General features: G+C 42.7%; 1 protein-coding gene across 2 annotated transcripts in view; it reads left to right on the forward strand.

Moving 5' to 3' along the window:
* Positions 1–25,179, forward strand: part of GLG1 (golgi glycoprotein 1) — a 115,519-nt gene that overhangs the window by 85,535 nt on the left and 4,805 nt on the right. For both annotated transcript variants that reach the window (XM_036345079.1, XM_036345080.1), the window contains 16 exons: positions 207–308; positions 2,427–2,580; positions 4,422–4,559; positions 6,634–6,720; positions 10,163–10,225; positions 10,907–11,020; positions 12,651–12,739; positions 13,661–13,778; positions 14,508–14,600; positions 16,575–16,712; positions 18,260–18,383; positions 19,057–19,199; positions 19,390–19,491; positions 20,440–20,547; positions 22,023–22,143; positions 22,722–22,828. In XM_036345079.1, the coding sequence (XP_036200972.1) occupies positions 207–308; positions 2,427–2,580; positions 4,422–4,559; positions 6,634–6,720; positions 10,163–10,225; positions 10,907–11,020; positions 12,651–12,739; positions 13,661–13,778; positions 14,508–14,600; positions 16,575–16,712; positions 18,260–18,383; positions 19,057–19,199; positions 19,390–19,491; positions 20,440–20,547; positions 22,023–22,143; positions 22,722–22,828 (1,801 nt within the window). The remainder of the gene's footprint in view (positions 1–206; positions 309–2,426; positions 2,581–4,421; positions 4,560–6,633; positions 6,721–10,162; positions 10,226–10,906; positions 11,021–12,650; positions 12,740–13,660; positions 13,779–14,507; positions 14,601–16,574; positions 16,713–18,259; positions 18,384–19,056; positions 19,200–19,389; positions 19,492–20,439; positions 20,548–22,022; positions 22,144–22,721; positions 22,829–25,179) is intronic.

A 25,179-nucleotide genomic window follows, 5' to 3' on the forward strand; every position in this document is an offset into this window, starting at 1 on the left:
GATCTTGTGCAGGCTGAGTCCTAAGTGCTAAGTGACTCAAGCTGATAGAAGGCTTAATCTCTGTCAGGGCGAGTAAGTGCCTGATTGCCCTAGGAAATGGCAGAATGGCTTTTTCTAGACCAAGGGAATACTAATGTGAGAATTCTGCACATATTGTCAGAACTCTTCTGTCTCATGTTGCAATTTCACCCCTGTTTTATGCTCAGGATCCTCTCGTGCCTGATGGAACATTTATACACAGAGAAAATGGTAGAAGACTGTGAACACCGTCTGTTAGAGCTACAGTATTTTATCTCCCGAGATTGGAAGTGAGTATTTTGAAACCAGTGTAAGTGTAAAATCTCAGCCTGCTTCCTGTGTAGTCAATATCCCTTGTATTTTTTTTTTTTTTAAATAATCAATAGGAATTTGTTTTTGTTAATTTCTGCGATAGCCAACAACTTTAATCCCCGAAAAACCTCTTTCTTACTCTCAGAACAGTATCTAAAAACAGAGGCAGCCCCTGCAATTTGTCCCTAAGTGTCCCCATTCACTGCTACTTTGTGTTTTATTTTTTTTAATACATTTTTATTGATTTCAGAGAGAAAGGGAGAGGGAGAGAGAGATAGAAACATCAATGATGAGAGAGAATCATTGATCGGCTGCCTCCTGCAGGCCCCACATGGGATTGAGCCTGTGCCCTGATCAGGAATCATACCATGACCTCCTGGTTCATAGGTCGACACTCAGCCACTGAGCCATGCTGACCGGGGCTTCACTGCCACTTGGGAAGTCAGGATCAAATGTTTCTGATACCACAGACATCATCTATCCAGAGAGAACTTGGGTACCTTTGGGGCAGCAATAGTATCTTCAGATATGTTTCTAAGTAGACAATAGTAACATTTTTATTTTTATTGATTTGTACCGGGTATGGGAATTTGCTTTTATTTCTTTAACTATTCAAAGTTATTGAATTTCTTCTATCTTAAGAGGCTCTTATCAATAAGTAACAGCTTGATTCTCTTCTGATCCTGTTAGCCAAAAAATAGGGGGAAGAGATGAGATAGAAGAAGGACCTATTACCATCAGAACCACTGTAACTTATTGGCTGCAATTCCCTCCTCTCTCCAGGTCTTACTCTCCCTTCCCACCTCCAGAGCAGCCAGTAGGATCAGGCTGCTTCTGCTCCCGCGTTCAGCTGCTCCCTGCCCCAGCTGTTTAAGCCACTGTGCTTTGGTCATTAACTTTTTCTGGGGGTTAATGGATGCTTTACCCACATGCTTTACTAGAAAGACTATTTGAAAATTCAGTGTGTTTCTGTTTCCTGAAATTTTCTCTGGAAAATACTACAGAAAGCTGGGTGGGAATTTTCCTTGTGCTTACTCAGGCCATCTAAACTGAAAGAGCAGAGTTTACTGAGTTTACTACCTTAACAAAATCATGTTTTTTCCTCTTTTGTAATTCCTTCAGCCATGATCAAAAGATGCTTCATAGTCATAAAAGCTGCTCATTAAATATTAGTAGCCTTTTTCCTTCCACTAAGTAGCACTCCCTCAAAATTGACTTTATGACGTGGACAGAATTAAGCATTCATTGATCTCAGTCGGAGAAGCAGCAGGCTCATTGCCTAATGCACTGTCTCCAGAGTCCAAGTTAAATGTCAAGTTTTTTTAATTGATAAGCATATTCAGGTAAACTAAATTTTAATGGTCTTACCTTGCATAGGGAATAGAAGAGGAACAGTTTTACTAGAAAGGAAGTTGAATGAGAGATTCTGTTTATCTTTTTTTTTTTTTTTTTTTTTTTTTTTTTTAGAGATTCTGTTTATCTTACCATTTCCTGCTCTTACCAAATCTAGTATATCAGGTAGGATTGAACTTCATATACGCTTAGAAAAAAGTATTGAGTAAGAAGTTGTGGGTTGCCTGCTGATAGCTACAACCCTTATTTTCTCATTTTAGCCAGGGCATGCTAGTGCTGAGTCTGTTACTGAAATGTTGTGTGCCTTTCATAGCCAAGATAACCTCTTTGAGGTAGAACTTAAATCTTCTGTACTAAGGTTAACAAACTTCTGCCCATTGACCACTGTGTTTTCACAAAGAACAAATTCAAGAATATACTTTTGCTTACCTGCTGTTTCCGCTACCCTGGAGATGATTATTAAAATTATTATTTTTTTAATCCTCGCCCGAAAATATGTTTTTATTAATTTTAGAGAGGAAAGAAGAGAGAGAGACATTGATCAGTTGCCTCCCATATGCACCCCGACCAACATCAGACCTGCAACCTTGCAGTGTATGGGACAACGCTCCAACCAACTGAGCCACCCGGCCAGGGCTGGAGGTGATTATTAATGCACATACAAGCACATTGTAAGAGCCTTAGCATGTGCTAGAAGGAAGGGTATAGTAAGAGTGGTTATCTTTTAACTCTTAACTCTACAGACTGGACCCTGTCTTATACCGCAAGTGCCAGGGAGATGCATCTCGTCTCTGCCACACCCACGGCTGGAACGAAACCAGTGAGTTTATGCCTCCTGGAGCTGTGTTCTCTTGCCTGTACAGACATGCCTACCGCACGGAGGAGCAGGGCAGGAGGGTATGTGTCACTATTGACTTCATTTCTTCTTCTTGTCATTTGTTTTTTAATTAGTTTGCTATATATTGTTCTGATTTCTGGCATCCTAGGAAAACTTCGTTATTTGTGTATCTGGGGGGGAGGGGTTGCTACACTACCAAAAACTTCTTCATTCAGTGAGTGCACACAGAGTGTCCTACCAGCTTCTTTCTGCCTGATTTTATGTTTTTAACAAAGTGAGTCAGGATGTTTCCAGTTTTTTCTTTAGATTACCAAAATCTAAATCACAAATACACACTTAAGTTCTGCTGCCCCCAACATTATTTAGCTTTAAAGATCCACTAGAAGCTCTTAGCCAAGATACAAATTGTTTTAGGTCTCCTGCTCTTGGCATGAGAACACATATCGCCTATATTAATAGGCCTCTCTCCTAGCACAGTGGTTGTGTGGAGCAGAAACCGCCATAGCCCAGGCTCCTGGTATTTGTCTGCCCTGGATGCCACCTCTTGTTGTGGTATTTGGGTGGGTTTGGCTCTCGGGCAACGTTTACTGCCTTCTGGTGCCACTTGACGTGCTGCTTGCTCTCCCAGATGACCTTTTAAAGCCATCTGAGGTACTGATTGCATTTCAGTCCTGCATTTGTTACAGGAAATAGAGATGGTATTATTTCACATGCATGTTAACAAATACCCCTTCTGGGCTTAATGCAGAAGTCTGACTAAGTGCAGGATTCAGAATGAGGAGACCCAAGTAGAAAGAAAGGTTGTACTTCAGTTAACTGCAGTCTTAACCCAGCTTTTATACTGCTGTGTAAGAAAATATAGGAATTGTTGTTACCTTTTTCTTCATATGATGAGCTTGTCATTAATCACAGGAGCTGGCATGTTGGTAGTTACTATAGAAGGAGGTACCTGTCTTACAAACAAAGGGTTGGAAGCTGTCTTTTTAAAATATATATTTCTTTTAAAAATTGAGGTGAAATTCATCTAACATAAAATGAACCATTTTAAAGAGAAAAACTCTCTAGTATTTAGTATAGTGACAAAGTTGTGCAACCACAATATCTAATTCCAAAACATTTCCATGTCCCCCAAAAGAAACCCATGTCCATTAAGCAGTTACTCTCCATCTCTCCCCCGCCACCCCAGGCACATGGCCCTTTTAGGAAGAGAGAATATCTTTACCTGTCAATGACCGCTTTCTCACAACCTTTCCAAAAATACTAGTTTTTATCTGTTTCACCCTCTTCTAATTCTAACTCATCTGGAAGAGTCTGATTCTAACCTGTGGTGACTGTTGGTTCTGCTGTTATCTGCTTGTCTGAGTTTAGGTAAATTTGAACTCAGTTCTCCTAACCTCCTGAATTAGACCCAACATTCTCTACATTCTTGGAGTCATAGCAAATTAATCTTGCTGAACAGAAACTTTCTAATGTAACCTAAACAAATTCAGTTCACTTTTTATTAGGATATTCTAAAAAAAGGATGTTGTTTCATATAATATATTAGAATAGGCCCAATGTATAATCTCATTCCAAAAAGGGTAGGTTTTTAGAAACTTCCTAGAACATTTAATTATTATTCTGGAAAAGATTTAAGGTATAAAGCAGAGGTCCTCAAACTTTTTAAACGGGGCCAGTTCACTGTCCCTCAGACATTTCACACACGCGCACTGCGGGCCCGGGACGAGTCGGCCGCTAAGCAGGACAGGCAGCGGCGGCAAAAACACCCGGCGGGCCGGATAAATGTTTTCGGCGGGCCGCAGTTTGAGGATCCCTGGTATAAAGTTATTTGTCAGTTTCCTGGCATTATCAGGTGTCTTGGTTTTGGTACCTTTAGAATGCTTTGCTTGTTCTTACGTAGCTCTCACGGGAGTGCCGAGCTGAAGTCCAGAGGATCCTGCATCAGCGTGCCATGGATGTTAAGCTGGATCCTGCGCTCCAGGATAAGTGCCTGATTGACCTGGGCAAATGGTGCAGTGAGAAAACAGAGACCGGACAGGTAGGTGACATCATCATCATCATATTCATGATTACCATGTTATATAGAGTACAAACCCCCGAAAAATCCATTTCTCTTTACTTCATGGACATAATTTGTTATATTACTTAATGATCTCTCTATAAGAAATCCTTGGGGAAATTTTCTGTTTGGTCTCTGTAATCAAGAATAATTATACTTTCCCTAAGCATTTAGTTTGTTTTTATATTACTTTGTAATTGATTGTTTTCCCTCTTTGTGTTGCCTCTTAAAAAGCCTAGAGTCAAAGAAAGGTATGCCTGCCTCTAGCAATATATAAGATTTTGTGGTAAGCATTTTATGTACTAACTTACTACTTGCTCCATCCCACTTTCTTTAACATAATTTCCTCTCCTTTCCTCTTTTTTGACTCATTTTTTTATTCATTTTATTTTGTTGTCCCCCCCCCCCCCCATTTTTACAAGCCACATTAAGCCTTTTTGAGGGAGGAATACATGTAAATATTTGTATGCATGAATGTTGTGCGTGACCTACAACAGTCCTACAGGATATGTAGGAATGGACTTTCTCCATCGAATAATTGATGAAATTGAGGCTCAGAGAAGTGAAGTATATTGACTCCCCTATCTAAAACTAAGGTCTATTCCTAGCCAGGCATTTGTTTCATTATATTGTAACCGCCTTCCCTAAGGAAGTATAGAGAAGGAGCAGCCCCCAAGAATTACATGCATCCTGTAAATGGTTCCTTAGGGTTTTATGCCTAGTTAAAAAAAAAAGGAAAGAGGTACATTATTACATTCTGTCAAATTAAGTGGGAAAGTGGCTTGTCTTTTATCTCAATACAGGGAAGCCAAGCAGTGAGGAATAGCTACTTGTTTAAAGCCCCGTTGGTACTTGAACAAGGCGTGAACCCAGGTCTCCAGGTCCATTTGCACCACTCCAGAACACTCGCTGGGATTAAACTGGTGCAGGAATTAGACGTTTTTAGGAAGCAGTGGCTGCTTACACAGATCTGTTGAGCCTGGGAATGTCATTTTTAGCAGTTTGCTTTCTGGGCCTACTATAGCTCTGTCTAGTTTATTGTTAGAAAATGCTTTTTGTTTGCTTTCTGCTGCCTCTGTCTAATGAAACAAGGGATATGGTCATACCGAATCCCAGGAAACAGTTTCTTTTCATACTTCCTGTAAAGTAACATTGAGAAAGCTGCATTGTGAAGCTAAACTTAGGACATGGTTCCATGAATGGGATTTTTCCCTTAGCCATTTATTTTTCTCCCAAAAGTATTATGCATTTTCCTTTAGGGTTGTATAATTCCTACAGCCCTTCTCCTTCCTTCCCATTCTAATTTCAAAATAGAGATTCTTGCAAAATAGTAAGTTAAACTTGGTCCTTTAACTGAGAAATAGCTGTTGGTGTGCTTTGAAAAAATGAACTGGTGTTAATACTTAACAGCCTCTAAATTTCTAAAAGAAATGGTAATAGACTGATGCTACAAGGTAGCTCCAGCTGTTTCCAAAGCCCAGACAAGACAGCTTTTAGAGACCCAAGCCCTAGTGTGCTCACTTGTTTGGCACTTTCCCTCAGAGGGTCCCTTATGTGGGCTAGAGTTAGAATGCCAGACTTGCAGGAACTTCCAGCTCTTTGTTGTGTTGAAGATGCTGGGTCTCAACGTACTTTGCCCATAAAGAGTCTTAAAATAGTTCATGTCTTTCACTGTGAATTTATTGTCCAATGATCTTAATCAAAACACAGAAATAAATGGAGTGACAGGGTATTGATGGAATGGAATAAAGGCCTGATAAGATTTTTAGACTCTGAGGACACCTGAACATTGATTCTTGCTGGTTGTCTCGATTTGGCCTTCTGGAGGATTCACATGGCTGAACCCTCTTAACCACCCTGTTACATCAAGTAGTTATCTTTCCAACCATCCCAATATGGGAAATAAGTAAAACTTTAGTGTTCTGTTCAGTGAAGTAGTTTTAAAACAAAAAGAAAAGAAGGACCACTGAAAAGGAAGTAGACACTGATATCTCAGCTTCCCTTGATCATTTGTGTAATTGACAAACCCCAAGGGATTGCTTTTTGTTTGCAGGAGCTTGAATGCCTCCAGGACCATCTGGATGACTTGGCCGTAGAGTGCAGAGACCTGGTCGGCAACCTCACCGAGTTAGAATCGGAGGTAAGCAGTTTGCAGCGCTTAGAAAGAAAGTGCCCTGTCAGCAGCCTTTTCTTTGTTCTTAGTCCTACTGTTTCTAGAGTCTTGAGAATACAGATTCTCTGGAAAACAAAAGAAACCTGTCACTTTCTGTTTGCTTTATAAGGAAGACTATTGTGATGCTTCCTGAACTTCACCCTTTCCTCATTTCTCCAGAAAAACTCTATCTGTTTAGCTCTTTGGTTTACTTCATAAATTCAATTTATCATTGTGATTAGACCAATCTTTTCTTTCCCCTCTAAGAAAAGATAGCTGTATTTTAAATCTCTTAATCATATTCAAGAAGAGTATAACATTCCTGTTATCTTCAGCTCTTTCAATTAGGTCATTTGCTAATGTTTGTGTGTTTAATAAAATTAAAGCCTGGGATTTACAGTTAAACATGGAGGATTGAATACATATGTTTATCCTTGTTCCATCCTGAAATCCACTAAAATAGACAAATAAAATTTAAACCTCATAAGCTTAGGTATATTATTTATTTATTTATTTATTTTTATGTTCTTTTTTTTTTAATTAAATCTTTATTGTTCAGATTATTACATTTGTTCCTCTTTTTTTTCCCCCCATAACTCCCCTCCTCCCAGTTCCCGCCCCACCCTCCGCCCTCACTCCCCACCCACTGTCCTCATCCATAGGTGCACGATTTTTGTCCAGTCTCTTCCCGCATCTCCCACACCCCTTTCCCCCCCAGGAATAGTCAGTCCATTCCCTTTCTATGTCCCTGATTCTATTATAATCAACAGTTCATTCTGTTCATCAGATTATTTATTCACTTGATTCTTAGATTCACTTGTTGATAGATGCATATTTGTTGTTCATAATTTGTATCTTTACCTTTTTCTTCCTCTTCCTCTTCTTAAAGGATACCTTTCAGCATTTCATATAATCCTGGTTTGGTGGTGATGAACTCCTTTAGCTTTTCCTTATCTGTGAAGCTCTTTATCTGACCTTCAATTCTGAATGATAGCTTTGCTGGATAAAGTAATCTTGGTTGTAGGTTCCTGGTATTCATCACTTTGAATATTTCTTGCCACTCCCTTCTGGCCTGCAAAGTTTCTTTTGAGAAATCAGCTGACAGTCGTATGGGTATTCCCTTGTAGGTAACTGAGTTTCTTTCTCTTGCTGTTTTTAAGATTCTCTCTTTATCTTTTGCTCTTGGCATTTTAATGATGATGTGTCTTGGTGTGGTCCTCTTTGGATTCCTTTTGTTTGGGGTTCTCCGCGCTTCTTGGACCTGTAAGTCCATTTCTTTCACCAGGTGGGGGAAGTTTTCTGTCATTATTTCTTCAAATAGGTTTTCAATATCTTGCTCTCTCTCATCTTCTGGCACCCCTATAATTCTGATGTTGGTACGCTTGAAGCTGTCCCAGAGGCTCCTTACACTATCCTCGCATTTTTGGATTCTTTTTTCATTCTGCTTTTCCGGTTGGGTGTTTTTTGCTTCCTCGCATTTCAAATCATTGACTTGATTCTTGCGCTCCTCTGGTCTGCTGTCGGGAGTCTGTATAATATTCGTTATTTCAGTCCGAGTGTGCTTAATTTCTAGTTGGTTCCCCAATATAAGATCGAGGGTCTCATTAGTTTTCTTGTAGATCTCATTAAGTTTATCGGCGGCTTCTAAACAGTTCTTGAGAGACCTTAAAAGTGTGGTTCTGAACTCTATATCTTCCATTGACAATTTTGTCCTGTTTCTTTGTCTCCGCATTTTGTTATGCTTCCTTGGTGCACCCCCTAGTGGTCTTTGTTCGCAGTCTTATAGTTAAATCTTGATTGTTGTAGCTAATTCCAGGGAGGGTTTGACCTCCAGGCCAAGTGGCTATGAGAATCAGCTGTGTCAGCAGTGAGAGAACTTCTGTCCTCTAGGGAGGTGCTAATCTGGCGTTTGCCTGAGGCTATCCGGCAAAAGCCTCTGTGCAGGGCTTGGGCGGGGCGGGTCTAACAGGATCAACAGGGTGGGCCGGAGAGAGCAGTTATGGCGGCTCTCAGTCCTGTCCCCAGGGGCTCTGCCTCTCTGAGTCCCAGCACCCGCTGCAAAGCTCAGAGAGAAAGCTGCACTCGCTCTGACCGAAGCCAGACAGTCCCGCTTCTCCCGTTTGAGTCTGGGTCCCTAAAGACTCGCCCGGATCTGGAGCTCAGATTCTGCGACTCCCTCCCGATTGAAAACGTCAACCGCGCCCTCCGCCGCCAGCCCGCTCCGTGCACTCCGCACCTCAGAATTTGACTTCAGCACTGCGCCTCCTCTGAGTGTCCGTATGCGTTTCTCTTTCCTCCTAGTTGTAGGGCTTCCACTCAGCCAGCGTTCCTGTGGTTCTGGGTGATGTCCCTTCCGTTTTTTGGTTTCACTTTTGAAGTAGTTGTTCAAAGCAGCAAACTCCGGTGTTAACCTATGCCGCCATCTTGGTTCTCTTAGGTATATTATTTAAAATGCAGAGCTTATTACTGGGGAGGGAGGCAGCTAAAAATGTTTAAATTGTTTTGTGGGGCAGAGACCCCGGAAACAGAAAACTGCTTTTTTAAAAATTTTTTAAATTTTTTTCAGAGAGGAAGGAAGAGGGAGAGAGAGATAGAAACATCAATGATGAGAAAGAATCAGTGATTGGCTGCCTTCTGCATGCCCCACACTGGAGACAGAGTTCACAACCTGGGCATATGCCCCGACTGGGAATCGAATCAGTGACCCCTTGGTTCCTGGGTCGACACTAAACTGCTGAGCCACACCCAGCTGGGCAAAAACTGCTTTTAAAAACAAAATAAAAAACAAGCCTTTTAGAACTCTTTTAAATGGTCAATACATAAAATTAGACATTTCTCAACTAGTCTTTTTTCTTTCTATTTTTCAAAGGTTTATTGCTTTCTTTCATGTTCTGACAACTCCTCTCCCATTCACGTTGTTCTTGTGGGCTTATGAGGACATTCTGGGGTGTGTGACTCTTTAAAGGAAGCTGTTATTTCAGCAGCTAGTACTATACAGTGCTTACTCTCTGCTTAAGGGCATTGAGGGTGTGTTCCAAGAGGCAGTGGTTTATCATTTGGTTTGAGGACAGTGATCTGGTTTAGGAGCTCATAAACTAAAGATAGATGTCAGTTGCCCTTGTTTTCACTTTGAACTGCTTAGCTTTTTGGAAAAACTTGAAAGGCTTTATCTACTCTAGTATTATTATTAAATGCTTTTTTTCTCCTCTCTTCTTAATTCTGCTTCTAGCAAACTTGCCTTTCAATGTATAATGGAGGTGCAGTTAGTTCTATCTATGCTGGGGCTCTCTAACTTAAAGACTAAAATAGTCTCCAAATGTACATAACAGATTATTTGCCCATCAGATGCTGCTAAATTCAGAGAAATAAACTGCTCCTTTCCACCCCTGGTTCTTCCTAAGGCAGAATTAATATATTTAATCTTCTACAGGATATTCAAATAGAAGCCTTGCTGATGAGAGCCTGCGAGCCCATAATTCAGAACTTTTGCCACGTAAGTGATGTCTGGAGAATCAAGGGTTAGAAATAGAACTGAGTTCACTAGGACTCTGGCCCCCAAGTGTGTGGTATCATCTCTGTCTTCAGCATATGTTACTCCTGAGTGGCCAGCTTTGAGAAGTTGAAGATGTAAACAAAATCAAGAGGGGATGCCACCATCCTCGGAGGCCTTACTTGGTCGTCCTTTGTAGGTGCCAGATCTGTGCTCCGCAGCAGATGTTGGGATGCCCTTTAGAGAGGGACGGGGAAGGCCCCGTGGGCATGGCTGAGTTGCTTCCAGTACATCAGTGCAGGACTTGTTAGCAGTAACAGTGGCTTCCCCTTCCAACTGTCTTCTTGTACCTGGATATTGAGCAAATTCTGTTACTTTATTACTTTATTCAAGTATTAGATTATCTAATTGTGGGAGCAAAACACACCCAGGAACCATGAAGACCTGACAACCAGGAAGCAAAGGAGTAAAAGCATTGACTGCGTAGTGCATGTTCCTGTTGGAGCTTCGTGCAGGGCCGCTTGCTGTGTGAATTTTATCCCCTAGATGTTTGTCCCTTGTAACTTCTCAGGCTTATTTTGACATAATTTAATATATACCTTGTTTGCATTTTTTATGGACTAGACTATAAGATGTGTTTATTAATTGTTACAAATGAAGTGTAAATGTGCACTGCCTTTTCAGGATGTGGCAGATAACCAGATAGACTCCGGGGACCTGATGGAGTGTCTGATACAAAACAAACACCAGAAGGACATGAATGAGAAGTGCGCCATTGGTGTCACCCACTTCCAGCTGGTCAGTAACACTGGGCAGAGCCTTCTTGTCTTGACTGCTCTTGTGAAAAATTGTTTTCTCCAAATACATGCCCTATTTTGACTTGTTTTCAATAAATGTGTTTTTTTCCTGCTATGGCCAGATGCTTTGTTAGGCTCCTGAAAATTCAGTGATAAATACAGTGGAACCTCAGTTCTCGAACTTAATGCATTCCTGAAGGCTGTTCGAGAAATGATTTGTCAAAAACCAAATAATTTCCTCCCAGTAGAAAAAATATAAATTGAATTAGTCCATTCCAGACCCTCCAGTGATTCCCTGCTTTAACCTTTCTTATATATAGTACATGTCTAGTGTACTGTTTAATCTTTAAAAAAAAACAACACTTATTTTCTTAAATTTATCGAACCATCCCCTATTAGCTTTGAATGAATCACTTAGCATTCATTCCAGTGGTGTCTTTCCGGTCAGCATGCAGCATCTTTGTTCATATATTACTGCCTCAGAAATGGTTGTCACTGGCTAACTGTTTTTTGTTTATCAAAATCAACAGTTTTTCTACCTCTCCAGTTGTCTGTGATCATTGTTTCACACTATTAGCAATATTAGCACTCTTGATGGTCTCTTTATGTTTTAAGACTGTGCTAATCATTGCTTTCCCCAGCAACAAAAGCATTCTCTCCTTTGTTTGTTGCCTGAGAGACGCTTTTTGTCATGCAGAGGTATCAGCATAAAGGGCTGTCAGTTTGACAACAAAGACATTTTTTCTATAAACAACTTGGTAGAGAACTGAGAGGGAGAATTTCCAGAAATGAGGTTTGACTGTATACAGTTGGTACCCTTAGGGAGTGTGTAATCCATTGGGGATAGAGACAGTAAGGAGGCATTTCCTGCCTCAGTCACATTCCTTGCTTTCATGATGTATTTTAGCCTTTCCTTGAACAGTCTCAGTGAGACCTGCTGTTTTGGGTCACTGTTCATTGCAGCAGCCCAAATATGTATCAATACACTGGACTCTAAGCCTTACCCCCTCCCCGCCTTAATCATGTTACCCAGATCTGTCATAATAAGAAGGTTAAGTCATGCTCTTCTTTGTTACCACATGTCTAACGGAAGTGTTTCTGGTAAAGCAAGCATTTTCTTGCCAGGAGGATGCAATCCAAGCATCTGTGTAAAATTCCCCTCTTCTGGGGCATACAGCCTTTGACAAATGGGTTCAGGGCCTCTGGGGTGGAACACACAAACCCTGCCCTGTGGACTATGTTCTAGTAAGAGGAAGACACAGATAGAATCAGGTGAGCCTGTGAAGAAAAATAATGCATGAAAGGGTTGGAGGATGAAGGAGGCAAGGGACTGTAGAGGGAGGTAGTTGAATAGAAACGCCAAGGCAGTGACAGAAAACCAGGGGGAGATCTGGGAGAAGGGTCCTTTTGGCCGAGGGAACAGCATGTGTGTGATGGGAATGGCAGCGGACTGCTGTGCGTGCAGCAGAGGGAGGAAGGGGAGGTTAGCAGTTCCAGAGCCTGTGGAGACAAGGACAAGTCCTGCAGAGGCCAGAAGGCTGGCTTCTGCAAACTACGAACAGTGTCACCCAGCACTGCTGGTTAGGACTTGCTTCCAAGCTTCTGACTTTCTTTTTCATTGTTGTTTTTAGGTGCAGATGAAGGATTTTCGGTTCTCCTACAAGTTTAAAATGGCCTGCAAAGAGGATGTGCTGAAACTTTGCCCCAACATAAAGAAGAAGTAATGTAGCTTTTAATTGATTCATTCTGCTTCTCTGAAATGCTTCTTAGCTCCTGAATGAATATCCAAGCTGTCAGGCAGCCCCCCACTGTCTGGTACCCCAGGAGGCCTCCTGCTCACCCTCTGAAAGTGTGGCCAAACACTGCCTTGTCTGGACATCATCCTTATAGCTGCTGAGCCTCCACTGGTGGGGGTAGTTCTGATGTGGGAACCTCGTAGACTAAGGAAGCATTTTTAATTTTCCCAGTTGGGGCTATGTCACTGGTGGAGCAGATGGAGGTTGTGTACTTGGGATCAAGTAGCACTGTGACAACGAGGTTAGCTGACTTCCTCCCAACATAACTCCAGTCAGTCGTGTCTTCAGGGAAGGAATGGCTTTACTGAGTTAGAGATATAGTGAAAAACAAAACCTTATTCACTTAGGAGTTACATCTTAATGAGGAGAGTGATGCGTTTGTGGAGCATGACTACCTAAGTCCTTCCCTGTCACTTTGCAAAGGCACATTTCTATTTCTATTTCCCCTCATATAAACCAAGTTCCCATTTTGCTCCGGTTTCTGTACTTTTCAGGAATCAGCTTCACAGGACGTACATCAAAGCCATGGTTCAAGTTAAGCGCAGCCTTCCTCTCTGATCACATGTTTTTTAACAAAACAAGTGTTGAACTGTCCTCGCCTCTGTGGCCTCCCTGCCACTCAGGAATATAGTCAGCATTTGGGCTGTGGCCCAACTTTTATGACATATACAGTCAAATTGTTGCTTTTAGAGTTCTGAGAACACAGACTTAAAGGAAAGGCATTCAAAACATGGTGAAAGGGTCATGAGTTCTGGGAGGGGGTGTTGTGCTGGCCCAGCCCAGCTCTCAGCCGCCTGCCCTTGGGTGGCTCCAGCCAGTCCCAGGCCTCCTCCTTCCCTTGGCAGGGTGGACGTGGTGATCTGCCTGAGCACCACCGTGCGCAACGACACTCTGCAGGAAGCCAAAGAACACAGGGTGTCCCTGAAGTGCCGCAAGCAGCTGCGGGTGGAGGAGCTGGAGATGGTAATGCCTCAACCAGAGCCACAAACCCAGAAGCCCTGGGGCAGGGGAGAGGAAGTGGGTGAGGGGCGAGGACTAATTGAAAGGTTTTAGCCACTATCGGGCTAAAGTTTTACCATATGACAGCTTCTTGTTTTACTTTGTATTTGAACGAGAAAATACTTTTACTGTGTAAAACAAAGTCCAGAGCAAGACACAGCTGTAAGCATGCAATACAGTCATTGCATAGTAATGCCCGCGGGATCAAAGGTCTCTCCTTTCACTCTGCTGTTCTTGCCCCAGCTTTGCCAGAGGCTGCTTTCCCTCATGATGGCTGCCTGCAACACTGGGCCACCTGCCCCAAATTTGTCTCCAGCAGGAAAATAAAAACAAGAGAAACCTTCCCCAGCGTGAAAAAAAGATCTTTCCCTTCAATTTGATAGTGTCAGTTTGAGGTCTGTGCCCAACCCCTGGACAGCAGCCGTCTCCAGGGGAGTGCCAGGCACTGATCACCAAGGTGAAGTGGAAGTCAACCACAGTGTGCACTACAAGAGGAAAATTCTATTGTGCAGAGAAAGTCCAAGGCCATGCAGCTAGCTAGTGGCAGAACTGAAACTGAATCCCCATTCTCCTGCCACTTTGCTGTGTAGAAATTGTGGTTACCAGACAGGATCCAGTCAAAAATATGTAGAACATTTGACATCTCCAGCTCAGAGTAACCTCCCTTTTCCATGCTGGTTCCCGCTCCTGCAGACAGAGGACATCCGTCTGGAACCAGATCTGTACGAAGCCTGCAAGAGTGACATCAAGAACTACTGTTCCACGGTGCAATACGGCAACGCCCAGGTAACTTTTTGTTGTTTTTTAACTGCAAAAGTAATTTGAAGGTGACATTTTACGTTATTTATTTTGTGTGTGTGTGAAGGTGACATTTTAAAAATTAATTCTTTAGTGGGATAGGCCTCATCACATCCTATCCAACCTAATCATCCTCTCACGAGTTACGCCAGACTTTTCCCAAAGTTTCTCTTTGTCTCCTATTTATTCTCTTTCCTCTTTCAGTTTCCATGTCTGCCTAATGATCCTTCATATGCCTCCTCCTCTCTCTAGCTTTCCCAGCACTCTGCAACTCTGTAGTTATTCCCTCACCATGTTCCCATTGCAGTGCCTCACTAACGGCCACACAAGTATCACCTAAGAAACTTTTTTTAAAAATACGTGGAAACAGGGACCTACCCAGAATCATCAGGAATGCAGTGCAAGCAAATAATTTTTTTTAGAATAGTCCAAAGATTTACTTTATTTTTTTCATCACCATTTATCTCCTTTATGCCCTCTTCCACCTCCGCCCTCTGCCCCTTGCAGTCACCACACTGTTGTCCATGTCCTTGAGTTCTCTCTCCCTTTTTCCTTTTTTGTTCAATCCCTCTGATTTTTTTTTTTTTTTTCATGTTCTCCCAGTAATTCAACTGCCCCCTTCTAGTTCAGGGCATCGCCATGGAGCTTTCCTTTGAGATAGTGGCTTCATTGTCTTCTTGTCCCTGGTGTTGTTGACGCAAAGTCTTAGGGCAATCTGATTCTCACTTCTATTAGTTAATCTGCCTCTGAGTTTTCTCTTTATCTTTAATAATCTGTATTTTCACTGTGATATAATTAGGCATTCTTTTTTTTTACTTCCTTATTCTGGTTGGCTTTTTCAGTCTCAGAATTCATGCCATTCTGCTGTTTTCATTCCCAAGATCTGCGGTTGGTTCTTTTCATAACCTGTTCTTGCTTATCATTTAGCATTTCCTTCTGTGTTGTTCTGAGGCTATTAAACAATATGTTTTGATTGTGCTGTTACCTTTTCCCTCAGTTATTTGATGATTCTTGGTTGTGCCTTGAGAATTTCACAGAAGTCTCGTGACTTTATACTACAGCCCTGGCTACTGCAGCTTTCCATCTGCTTCTCTTCTGCATCGTTCACAGAGGATAGAGGGAAGAAGTCAGGATATACTTAATTCACTACCGTAAATCCATCCTGTGCTACTCCATGCACCCGCTCTTCCCTCTGGCCATCACCTCACTGTTGTTTGTGTCTGTGGGTTACTCATATGTGTTCTTTGGCTAATCTCTTCACCTTCTTTCATCCAGTTCCCCCCCTGACAGCTGTCAGTCTGTTCCATGTAGTTATGCCTCTGACTCTAGTTTATTTGTCAGTTTATTTTGTTCGTTAGAGTCCACATATAAGTGAGATCATATTTTTCTTTCTCTGACTGGCTTATTCACTTAGCATCATATACTTTATGCTTTTATGTTAATCCACTTGTCTTTTTTACTGTACTTGTTTGTTTATATAAAGTTTGCCCTGTGTGGGGTAAGAATTGGGTCTAATTTATACCTGGCATCTAATGCTCTATTCTCTTGTGGTAAGTGGTGAGTTGAACTGAACCTCCTGGCTTGTGCCTGCAGTCTAGTCAGGGTTATTGCTCTAGCGAAAGCCAGAGAGCCTCCCGTTTGCTTCAGAAGGAATCTTGACGAGGATCAGCTCGAGAAGGCAAAAGGAGCCAGGGATCCTGAGTGGGTTCCTTCCCTTTAGAGCTCAGTGCAGCCTGCTGTTCATTATTTTCATATGGTTGGTTTACTCTGAGCTCTGAAGTTACACATCTATCAACATAATTCTCCTTGGTAAGGAAACCCTGATTCCTATTACCTAGGAATTAGACATGGAAGGTACTTGGATAGAAAGGGGGATGTACTAAGATCTGAATGCTTCAGTCAGAAGACGTGGATTATCAATCCTGGTGCACCCCTTAACTTGACCATTACTCTACGCCCTAGATTATTGAATGTCTGAAAGAAAACAAGAAGCAGCTAAGTACCCGTTGCCACCAGAAAGTTTTTAAGCTGCAGGAGACAGAGATGATGGACCCAGAACTAGATTATACGCTCATGAGGGTCTGCAAGCAGATGATAAAGGTAAGAGGTCCAAAACCAAGCACTAAGCACAGGGTGAGTGAAAATGACAGCATAACCCTCTTTATTTTATTTTTTTAAAATATATTTTATTGATTTTTTTTACAGAGAATAAGGGAGAGGGAATAGAGAGTTAGAAACATCGATGAGAGAGAAACATCGATCAGCTGCCTCCTGCACACCCACTCTGAGGATGTGCCCGCAACCAAGGTACATGCCCTTGACTGGAATCAAACCTGGGACCCTTCAGTCCGCAGGCTGATGCTCTATCCACTGAGCCAAACCGGTTAGGGTAGCATAAACCTCTTTAAATGTCAGAGGAGATTCATATGATCTTCCCGTTTTCATTGTTTATACAGCTAAGATGTGGTTCTCAAAGTCTGGTCCCAGACCAGCGCATCAGCATCCCCAGGGAATCTGCAGATTTCTGGGCCCCACCCAGATCTGCTGAGTCAGAAACTGGGAGTGGAGCGTCTGGTTTAAAGCTCTCCAGACGATTCTGATGTACGTCAAGTTAAAAAAAACCCTGAGCTAAGATAACTGACCTCACTTGGACCTGAGCCACGAATAACTAGAGGTCCAATGAATATATGATTGGTTTTGGGGGCGATTCATGGTGGTATACTGAGAAAGCCACCTTCAAAATGTCCTGACATTAATCCACCACCATCGAAAGGCTTTTCCATTTGACAAGTTTTTTGGTTCATTTACTTCTGCAGTGAGCATTCTCTACAGCAGGGCCGACTTGAGAACCTAGACATCAGTTCCTGGATCTATCCATATATACAGAGATTAAACTCAAGGTTCTGACCACTTACTTCTGCTTCCCTTTAAGATAAAATGCTACTTTTCAACCTATCAAATAAATTCCAAAGAGAATTGTGAAAGTTAGAAGTCTTTTGGTGGGCCTGGTAGAATTGAGTCCTCTGTAAAAATGGAAATGTCAGGGTTGGGTTTGCAGAAACTTGATATTACTGTTATAAAGATCAGTCACCAGTTCACATCCCCATATTCAGATGTCATCCCCATACTAGAATTAGGTAGAGATGGAATTTTTTACTAGTCCGAAATGGAGCTCTGACTTCAAGGACACTCACCAGTATATAGGGACTGGCCCTGTAGTTAAGAGATAAACCAGATGGGTCCTTTCCACACATCCCTGTTCACACTGGTTACTGGGTAATTCCTGAGTTTCCCATTGGAATTGGTAGATATTTGGCCACCTGGTACAGTTAAATTCATGCTTCATAATACTTATGCTCATGAGATGCCACGTAATGTAACAGCCATGAGGGTAGGGAATCAATCCAATGTAAACTAGGAGACACTGAGGTAGGAGAAAGAAATGTGAGAGCTACAGTGGAAAGTAGGTACAGAATAGGGCTTGAGGCTGAATGCTTATTCACACTTAGTCATTTCTCTTGTACCAAGTGATACCTGCAGGCTGCTTCTGTCATTACTCAACAGATGTTTGAGTAATACAGGTGATGCAGATGGTGTTAATTGCCATGTTTGAATAGCTGTTTTTATAAAACTTTGATTCTTTGCAGAGATTCTGTCCAGAAGCAGATTCCAAAACCATGTTGCAGTGCTTGAAACAAAATAAAAACAGTGAATTGATGGATCCCAAATGCAAACAGATGATAACCAAGCGCCAGATCACCCAGAACACAGGTAACATCCTGGCTTGGCTTTCCAAGCCCCGCACTTAATGGAACTGAGTGGGCGGATCCATGCCTCATAAAACTGTAGGTGCTTTGTTGCTTGGGAATTTTCAGGGAGAGCTTGGATGTAAGCAAAAGGGCTTAATCCTTCCTTGAATAGTATCCAGGAAAACAGAACAAAAGCCATGGGAAAGAAGAGGCTGAAAAAATAGAAAACTGCCTTTGAAGGGCTTACAAAAGAAATCAGGGCTAGATTTCTTGAAAAGTCTAGAGATTTAATAAAACTTCACGCATATGGCAGGTGAGTATATGGGTCATTCATTTTAGAGCAGAGAAATTTTATCTCTGAGTTACCTTGTAACTAAATGGCCAAGGTGAGTTGGATATTCTGTTCTCAGTATTTTCAAAGCTAACTGTATGGGGAAGGTTGATGTTTGTGAGGACTGCTCAGAAGATCAGTCTCAGACTCTGAGCAGCTGCTGCCCCGTAGAGGGATTCCTGGTTTGTATTTCTGACTAAAAACAAATAGAGCTCAGTATATATACATTCATGGAATAAATACATCAATGGTTTATTTGTGGTCATTGATATAATATGTCCCTTTTTGGAAGGTGGCTCTCTAAAAATTTGTGAATCCAGTTGGAATACATATTTTATCATGTTCTTAACACTTTCTGCTCTAGATTACCGCCTAAACCCTGTGTTAAGGAAAGCCTGTAAAGCCGACATTCCTAAATTCTGTCACGGTATCCTGACTAAGGCCAAGGAGGATTCGGAACTGGAAGGCCAAGTCATCTCTTGCCTCAAGCTGAGATATGCTGACCAGGTAAATTGGCCCGGGCTCTCCACAGAGGTGTGTTCATGGAGCCGCCTCTGTTCCTGGCACTGGTTCTCATGGGAAGGCCTCAGCTCGCTCCTGCTGCCCCAAGACCTTTTTATTCCTTCCCCACGTCAGGGGCCAAGTAAAAGCTGAAGTTGTCTAACAGCCTGACATGTTCTCCTGTTGTCACATGTAGCGCCTCTCTTCAGACTGCGAAGACCAGATCCGGATTATTATTCAGGAGTCTGCTCTGGATTACCGACTCGATCCTCAGCTGCAGCTGCACTGCTCGGATGAGGTAGGATTGGGGATGAAACCGGTTGTGAACAGAGCTGGTCAGAGAAGTTTCATTGGAGCAAAGTTCTTTACTCTCTTTCCCTGAGCCCTGGCTCCAGGGTGAGTTGAAGGGACACCTTTAGGCTCTCCATGGTCCAACTTCCTGGTTCTCTGTAATGGAATTAGTCCTGTCACTATGCAGGGCTGATTCTGTAGTTCTCTATTAAACAAAATCATTCTCCTATTATGTCTCTACATATAGTTTACTCTTCCCTTCTCCTGGTTCTGATAGGGAACCCAGAACACCCCAAGACTTGGCAGAAAGATAGACGTGCTCCTATAATAGCTCTAAAGAAGTGCCAGTCCTTGGAAATCATTTGACTTCCTAGCTAGAAAGGGCTGAGTGGAGAACCTTGTTCAGTGTATGTGAACTTGAGGGGGTCGTAGCTAAAAATACTTCAAACAGCTTACTCAAAGCTGTCCAAAATAGATTAAGTTTTAATCTGTGCTACAGGCTATGTTCCCGGGTCTCTCTCTCTCTCTCTCTCCCTCTCTGTCCCCCCCCCCCTTCTCTGTGTGTGTGTGTGAGTTGTGAGTCTGGGTTGACCCTGAACCTCTGGAAATGTGAAGCACTTGCTTTGAGTATTAACTTGGCTGCATGACCTTCCTCCTGTGGAATCAGGAAGTATGTTTGATGCTAGTCCTTGAGCAGTCCCGGGACAGCCTCTCAGGTCTTGGGGTTGACGGCATGAGGATATGCACATTGGCTGGTTTTTGACTCTGTGCCAGTCCGTGTGAAGGAAAACAAAAACGGAGCTTGGTGTCTCGTTCTGGACGGAGGGGAAGGAGGAGGAACCGTCTGAGTGGAGCTCTGGGCATGTGTGTGGGAGGATCACCAGATCTGCACGTTTCAGAGACCGAGGTTTCTGGTGAGAGTGGGGTGGCCTTGTTTTGTGTGTCTCCTGGACAGATCTCCAATCTGTGTGCCGAGGAAGCAGCAGCCCAGGAGCAGACAGGTCAAGTGGAGGAGTGCCTCAAAGTTAACCTGCTCAAAATCAAAACAGACATGTGCAAAAGGGTAACCGCCATCACCACTCCCCCCACGTGCTTTTCTCTCCTCTTCCCCCTTTTTCCTTTAATGCTACATTCTGCACGTTTTAGTGACAAAATCTAAACCTTCCTTCCCAGAATGCTATGCTGTTCTCTCTTACCAAACTTTACTTTGACTCTTGACCATTAATGGCCTATAACTTAAATGTTCTGTCACATGTACTAATTATTTGTGAATGTCTCATTTCCATGACTAGGCCATTGTTTAAAGGGCACTCTGAGTGGAATACCAGAGCAAAATGTCAATTCCAATATATCAGTAAGTGCATTGCATTCATAAAACTCAAACTAAAAATTTAATTCATTTCAGAAACATCACATAAAAACAAATTTATCAAAATATGACTAAGCATACAGTATACTACAAAATTGAAAATTTGACCTTTTTTTAAAAGTGTTTCAGTGGCCTGCTGGTTTGGCTCAGTGGATAGAGCGTTGGCCTGAGGACTGAAGGGTCCTGGGCTCAGTTCCAGTCAAGGGCTCATGCCTGGGTTGCGGGCTTGATCCCCAGTGTGGGGACTTGAGTTTTATTTTTGGGTTTTTGTTTTTATTGTTGTTGTTTTACAGGAACCACGGTCTTTATTGAGAGCAAACTAATTTTTATTTAACAAATCATTTCCAGCCTGTCTTTACCTCCTATAATTTCATCATATACAATTGGAGGGTTTGCAGAGTTGATTTCACTTCTGTTATGCTTATAAGTCTCTTGTTCAAAACTTCTTTAAACTCAAATAAGAATTATTGTTGCAGTAGCATTATGCTTTGTGAGTTAATTTTTTCCTTTTGAGGATAATGGAGGTAAAGTGAAACATTTTGCAGACATCTACTTTTGTTTGGGAATTTTCGTATAGCGTATTACTCTGATTTTCAGAATTCACATTTTCTGACTTCTTAAAGTAACAAAATAATTATATTACATCAATATGAATACTAGCATTTAGTATTTAATAATAATGTCAAAAATACAAATCTGATCTTACAATATCCTGCTTTGTTTAGCAAACAGCTTTTCTTTCGCTAGGTAGGTCCCCAAGTATATTTGTTGAATTAAATTTTGTTGGATGCTAAAATGCCCTGGCAGTATGGCTCGATTGGGCATTGTCCTGTGCCCCAGGAGGTTGTTGGGTCAATTCCCTGTCAGGGCATATGCCCAGGTTGCAAGTTGATCCCCTGTAAGGGGTGTGCAGGAGGAAGCAGATTGATGTTACACTCTCACGTTGATGTTTCTCTCTCTCCCTCTCCCTTCCTCTCTCTCTCAGAATCAATAAACTATTCTTTTTAAAAAATTGGTTACTAAAAATCTGCACTCTCTGCATCATCACCACATTGCTGCCTGTCTCAGCTTTCTCTCCTTGACTTCTTTGTACCTAAAGTATTTGCAGACAGCAGATCTGATGCATTGTCTCCACAAAAGCTCTCTCTGCAATGCTCTTCCCTTCCCAGGAGGTGTTAAACATGCTGAAGGAAAGCAAAGCAGACATCTTTGTGGACCCAGTTCTTCATACAGCTTGTGCCCTGGACATCAAACACCACTGCGCAGCCATCACCCCTGGCCGCGGGCGTCGTAAGTCACTGTACACGCTGACCCTGTCTGAACTGCCTTGGGAGGAGCGAAGACTCCCCCTGAGACATTAGGTGCAGCTACTCTGTTCTGTAGCTGCAGCTCAACCACAGACGACATCCCTTGAGAGCCTTTGTGGCAAAATGAACTTTGGAATAAATCTGCAGTGTGAACGGACCTAGCTGCGAGAGTTGAGTTCGGGGAAGCATAAGTCAGGCCACCATCATGGATTTCTTTCCCATCTTGTCCAGCTTCAGCTTCGTCAGTTTCCCCAGTGGCCACATCAGGCTCCGTGCACAGGTTTTGTGTGAGGTAGAACCTGCGCAGGTGGGGAGTTGTTTCTGTGCCATGTGTGCCCAGTGAATATAAGAGAGGTTTTAGGAGAGACTGGACAGTCCATGTGGGAATGAAATATCATCATTCTCCGTGTTACATCTTCGGTCAGGTTTCCTAGAATGGATTTAACTTTGTTCATCCAACAGATCTGAAGTCTCTGGTGGTTAGATAGCCTTCCCCCCAACCTTACCGAAATCTCTCAGTTCTGTAGGTTTCAGACTGTTCTTATCCCTTTCCTTCCACAGAAATGTCCTGCCTCATGGAGGCCCTGGAGGACAAGCGGGTGAGGTTACAACCGGAGTGCAAGAAACGCCTCAATGATCGGATTGAGATGTGGAGTTACGCAGCGAAGGTAATGACCAAGAGCATCTGCTGAAGTGGCCATCTGTTCTGTCAGTTTCCAGTCTCTTCAAGGCACTTCACTGGTTTTCTAGTCCTTGTGAGGCCAGCAGTACGAGTATTAGAAAAATCTGTCAGGGTACCTTTGAGCCTCCTTGGCTGTCCATGAGCCTAGAACCGTCTTGCTTTGCATTGGGCTGTGTCTGCTAGGGTTTGCCAGGGCTGTTACTTCTGCCCTCAGGGGCCCACAATCCACCACTGAAAAGTGAGTCACCCGAAGGAAGGATGTGACTTAAGCCAGCTGTGCAAAGAGAAACTAGACATCATGCCCACGAGAAAAGAAAGGTATCAGCCACTCCTGCTGTAGCTTGTTTTTCTAATTTTGCACAGTCTATAGGAGCAAAATACGGATGTGAGACTGGCCCTCGGCTAGCCTGGAACACAGAGCGTCATAGGATGGAGAGAGACATTAGGACACCGGTGAAAGTGGATGGTACCCAGGCGGACTTGGCCGGGGGGGGGTTTTCCTACAAAAACTCAGACTCAGTGAGAGAATGATAACAATTCTTCTCATGTATACATTGCCTTGTTCACAAATCACTTTGATGGATATGTTACCTCATTTAAAACTTGAAACCTATGAGGTCAGTGGAATGATTATTCTCTCATTTTATGGTGGAGGGAACTGCGACTTCCTAAATTATGACTTGCCCAAGGCGCAAAAGTCAGGTTTCTAGGTCCACGCTCTTTCTATCTCCCTCGCTGCGATAGATGATCCTTAGATCGAGAGAGAGGACTTCCCGTCACCCATGTGCTTAAAGGTCAAGGGTAACAGGCAAGCAGGAAAGACCACAGGAAGTTTTCATACCTAGACATAAGGGACTATAACTGTCAAAATAGCAAGGGATTAAGCACCCCTTATTCCTTCTCCTGAGGGAACACCGTCAGCTTTGACGTCCTTGGTTAGTTGAGGCAGTAGAGACGAAGTTACCCTTTGCTTTCCGCACTGGTTTCCACTTTTGAGCTGCGAAGAATTGCCACTGCTTGCTTTGGATTGACAAGTATTGGCGCTCAGATTACATTAATCTGAAGCCTCCTGCTCTGTTTTGTGTGCCTGGGCTGAGCATAGAAGCAGCCCAGACACCTCGGGGCCAGCCCTTTTCAGGCACCCAGCTAAGGTGAGACTCTAAAGAACAGTTTGTGCCTGGGAGCCTTCCGGTTCTGATTCTGCCGTAGCAGCTACTAGAGGCGCATTTGAGAACGCAGTGAGGAAAACTGAGGGTGAAGATTGGTTACATGGCAGTGCCCACAGTGGGGAAGTGGGGAAGCATATTCAGTCCCTGTCCATCATGTTTGCACATTACTTTTGATGTGGGGGAGTGCTTAAGATAGAATGGTGAGTGCAAACAAGTCAAGATAAAGAATTGGCATATAACACAATTTGAATTGTTTTCTAAAAGGCAGCAAACATGATGAATAAAATGAATCAGAGTACATAAGAACCTGTGACCTTTTGCAAGTCACTAAACCACCTCCTAGTCCTTGGGCCTCCAAGTCTCCATCTGTAATATGGGATAATAAAACCCACTTTGCGAGGTGGTGTGAGGGCTGACTGGTTGCAAACATGCTGAGCCCTTTCCAAGGCCCAGCACATCGCCCAGTCCTCAGTGGGCTGTTATTTTGTTGCGGGTAGAGATTGCTGTGATGAGACTCCCCCTCTTTGGGTTTGGCTGTATTTTCTAATCTTTATGTTCTTAACAGATCCTTTATTTTTATTTTTAAATTGAATTTATTGGGGTGACATTGGTTCATAAAACCATACAAGTTTCAAGTGTACAGCTTAACAAAACATCACCTGCACACTGCGTTGTACACCCGTTCCCAAAGTCGTGTCTCTTTCTGTCCCATTTACCCCCCCCCCCCCCATCCACCTCCATCTGCTCCCACCTCCCTTTCCCTCTGGCTATTACCACACTGTTGTCTGTGTCTGTGTGTTATATATATATGTGGGGGGGGTTTTTTGCTTAATCCCTGCACCTTCTTTCATCTAGTTCCCCAGGCCCCTCCCCTCTGACAGCTGTCAGTCTGTTCCATGTGTCCATGCCTCTGTTTCTATTTTGTTCTTCAGTTTATTTTGTTCATTAGAGTCCACATATAAGTGAGATCCTGTGGTATTACTCTGACTGGCTTATTTCACTTACATAATCATCTCCAGGTCCATCTAACCTTACATAGTAGATACATGCAATATTATGATTTAAAAAAAGAGTTGTAGCTCTTGTCCCTTGCCCGTGCTCCTCAAAAGAAATGACATAAATTAAGCTAGGAATCAAGATAGGGCAAGTTAGAGCTAGCACCACCCCA

The sequence above is a fragment of the Myotis myotis genome, unplaced genomic scaffold (assembly GCF_014108235.1).
Source record: "Myotis myotis isolate mMyoMyo1 unplaced genomic scaffold, mMyoMyo1.p scaffold_m19_p_19, whole genome shotgun sequence".
In the NCBI taxonomy this organism is placed as follows: Eukaryota; Metazoa; Chordata; class Mammalia; order Chiroptera; family Vespertilionidae; genus Myotis; species Myotis myotis.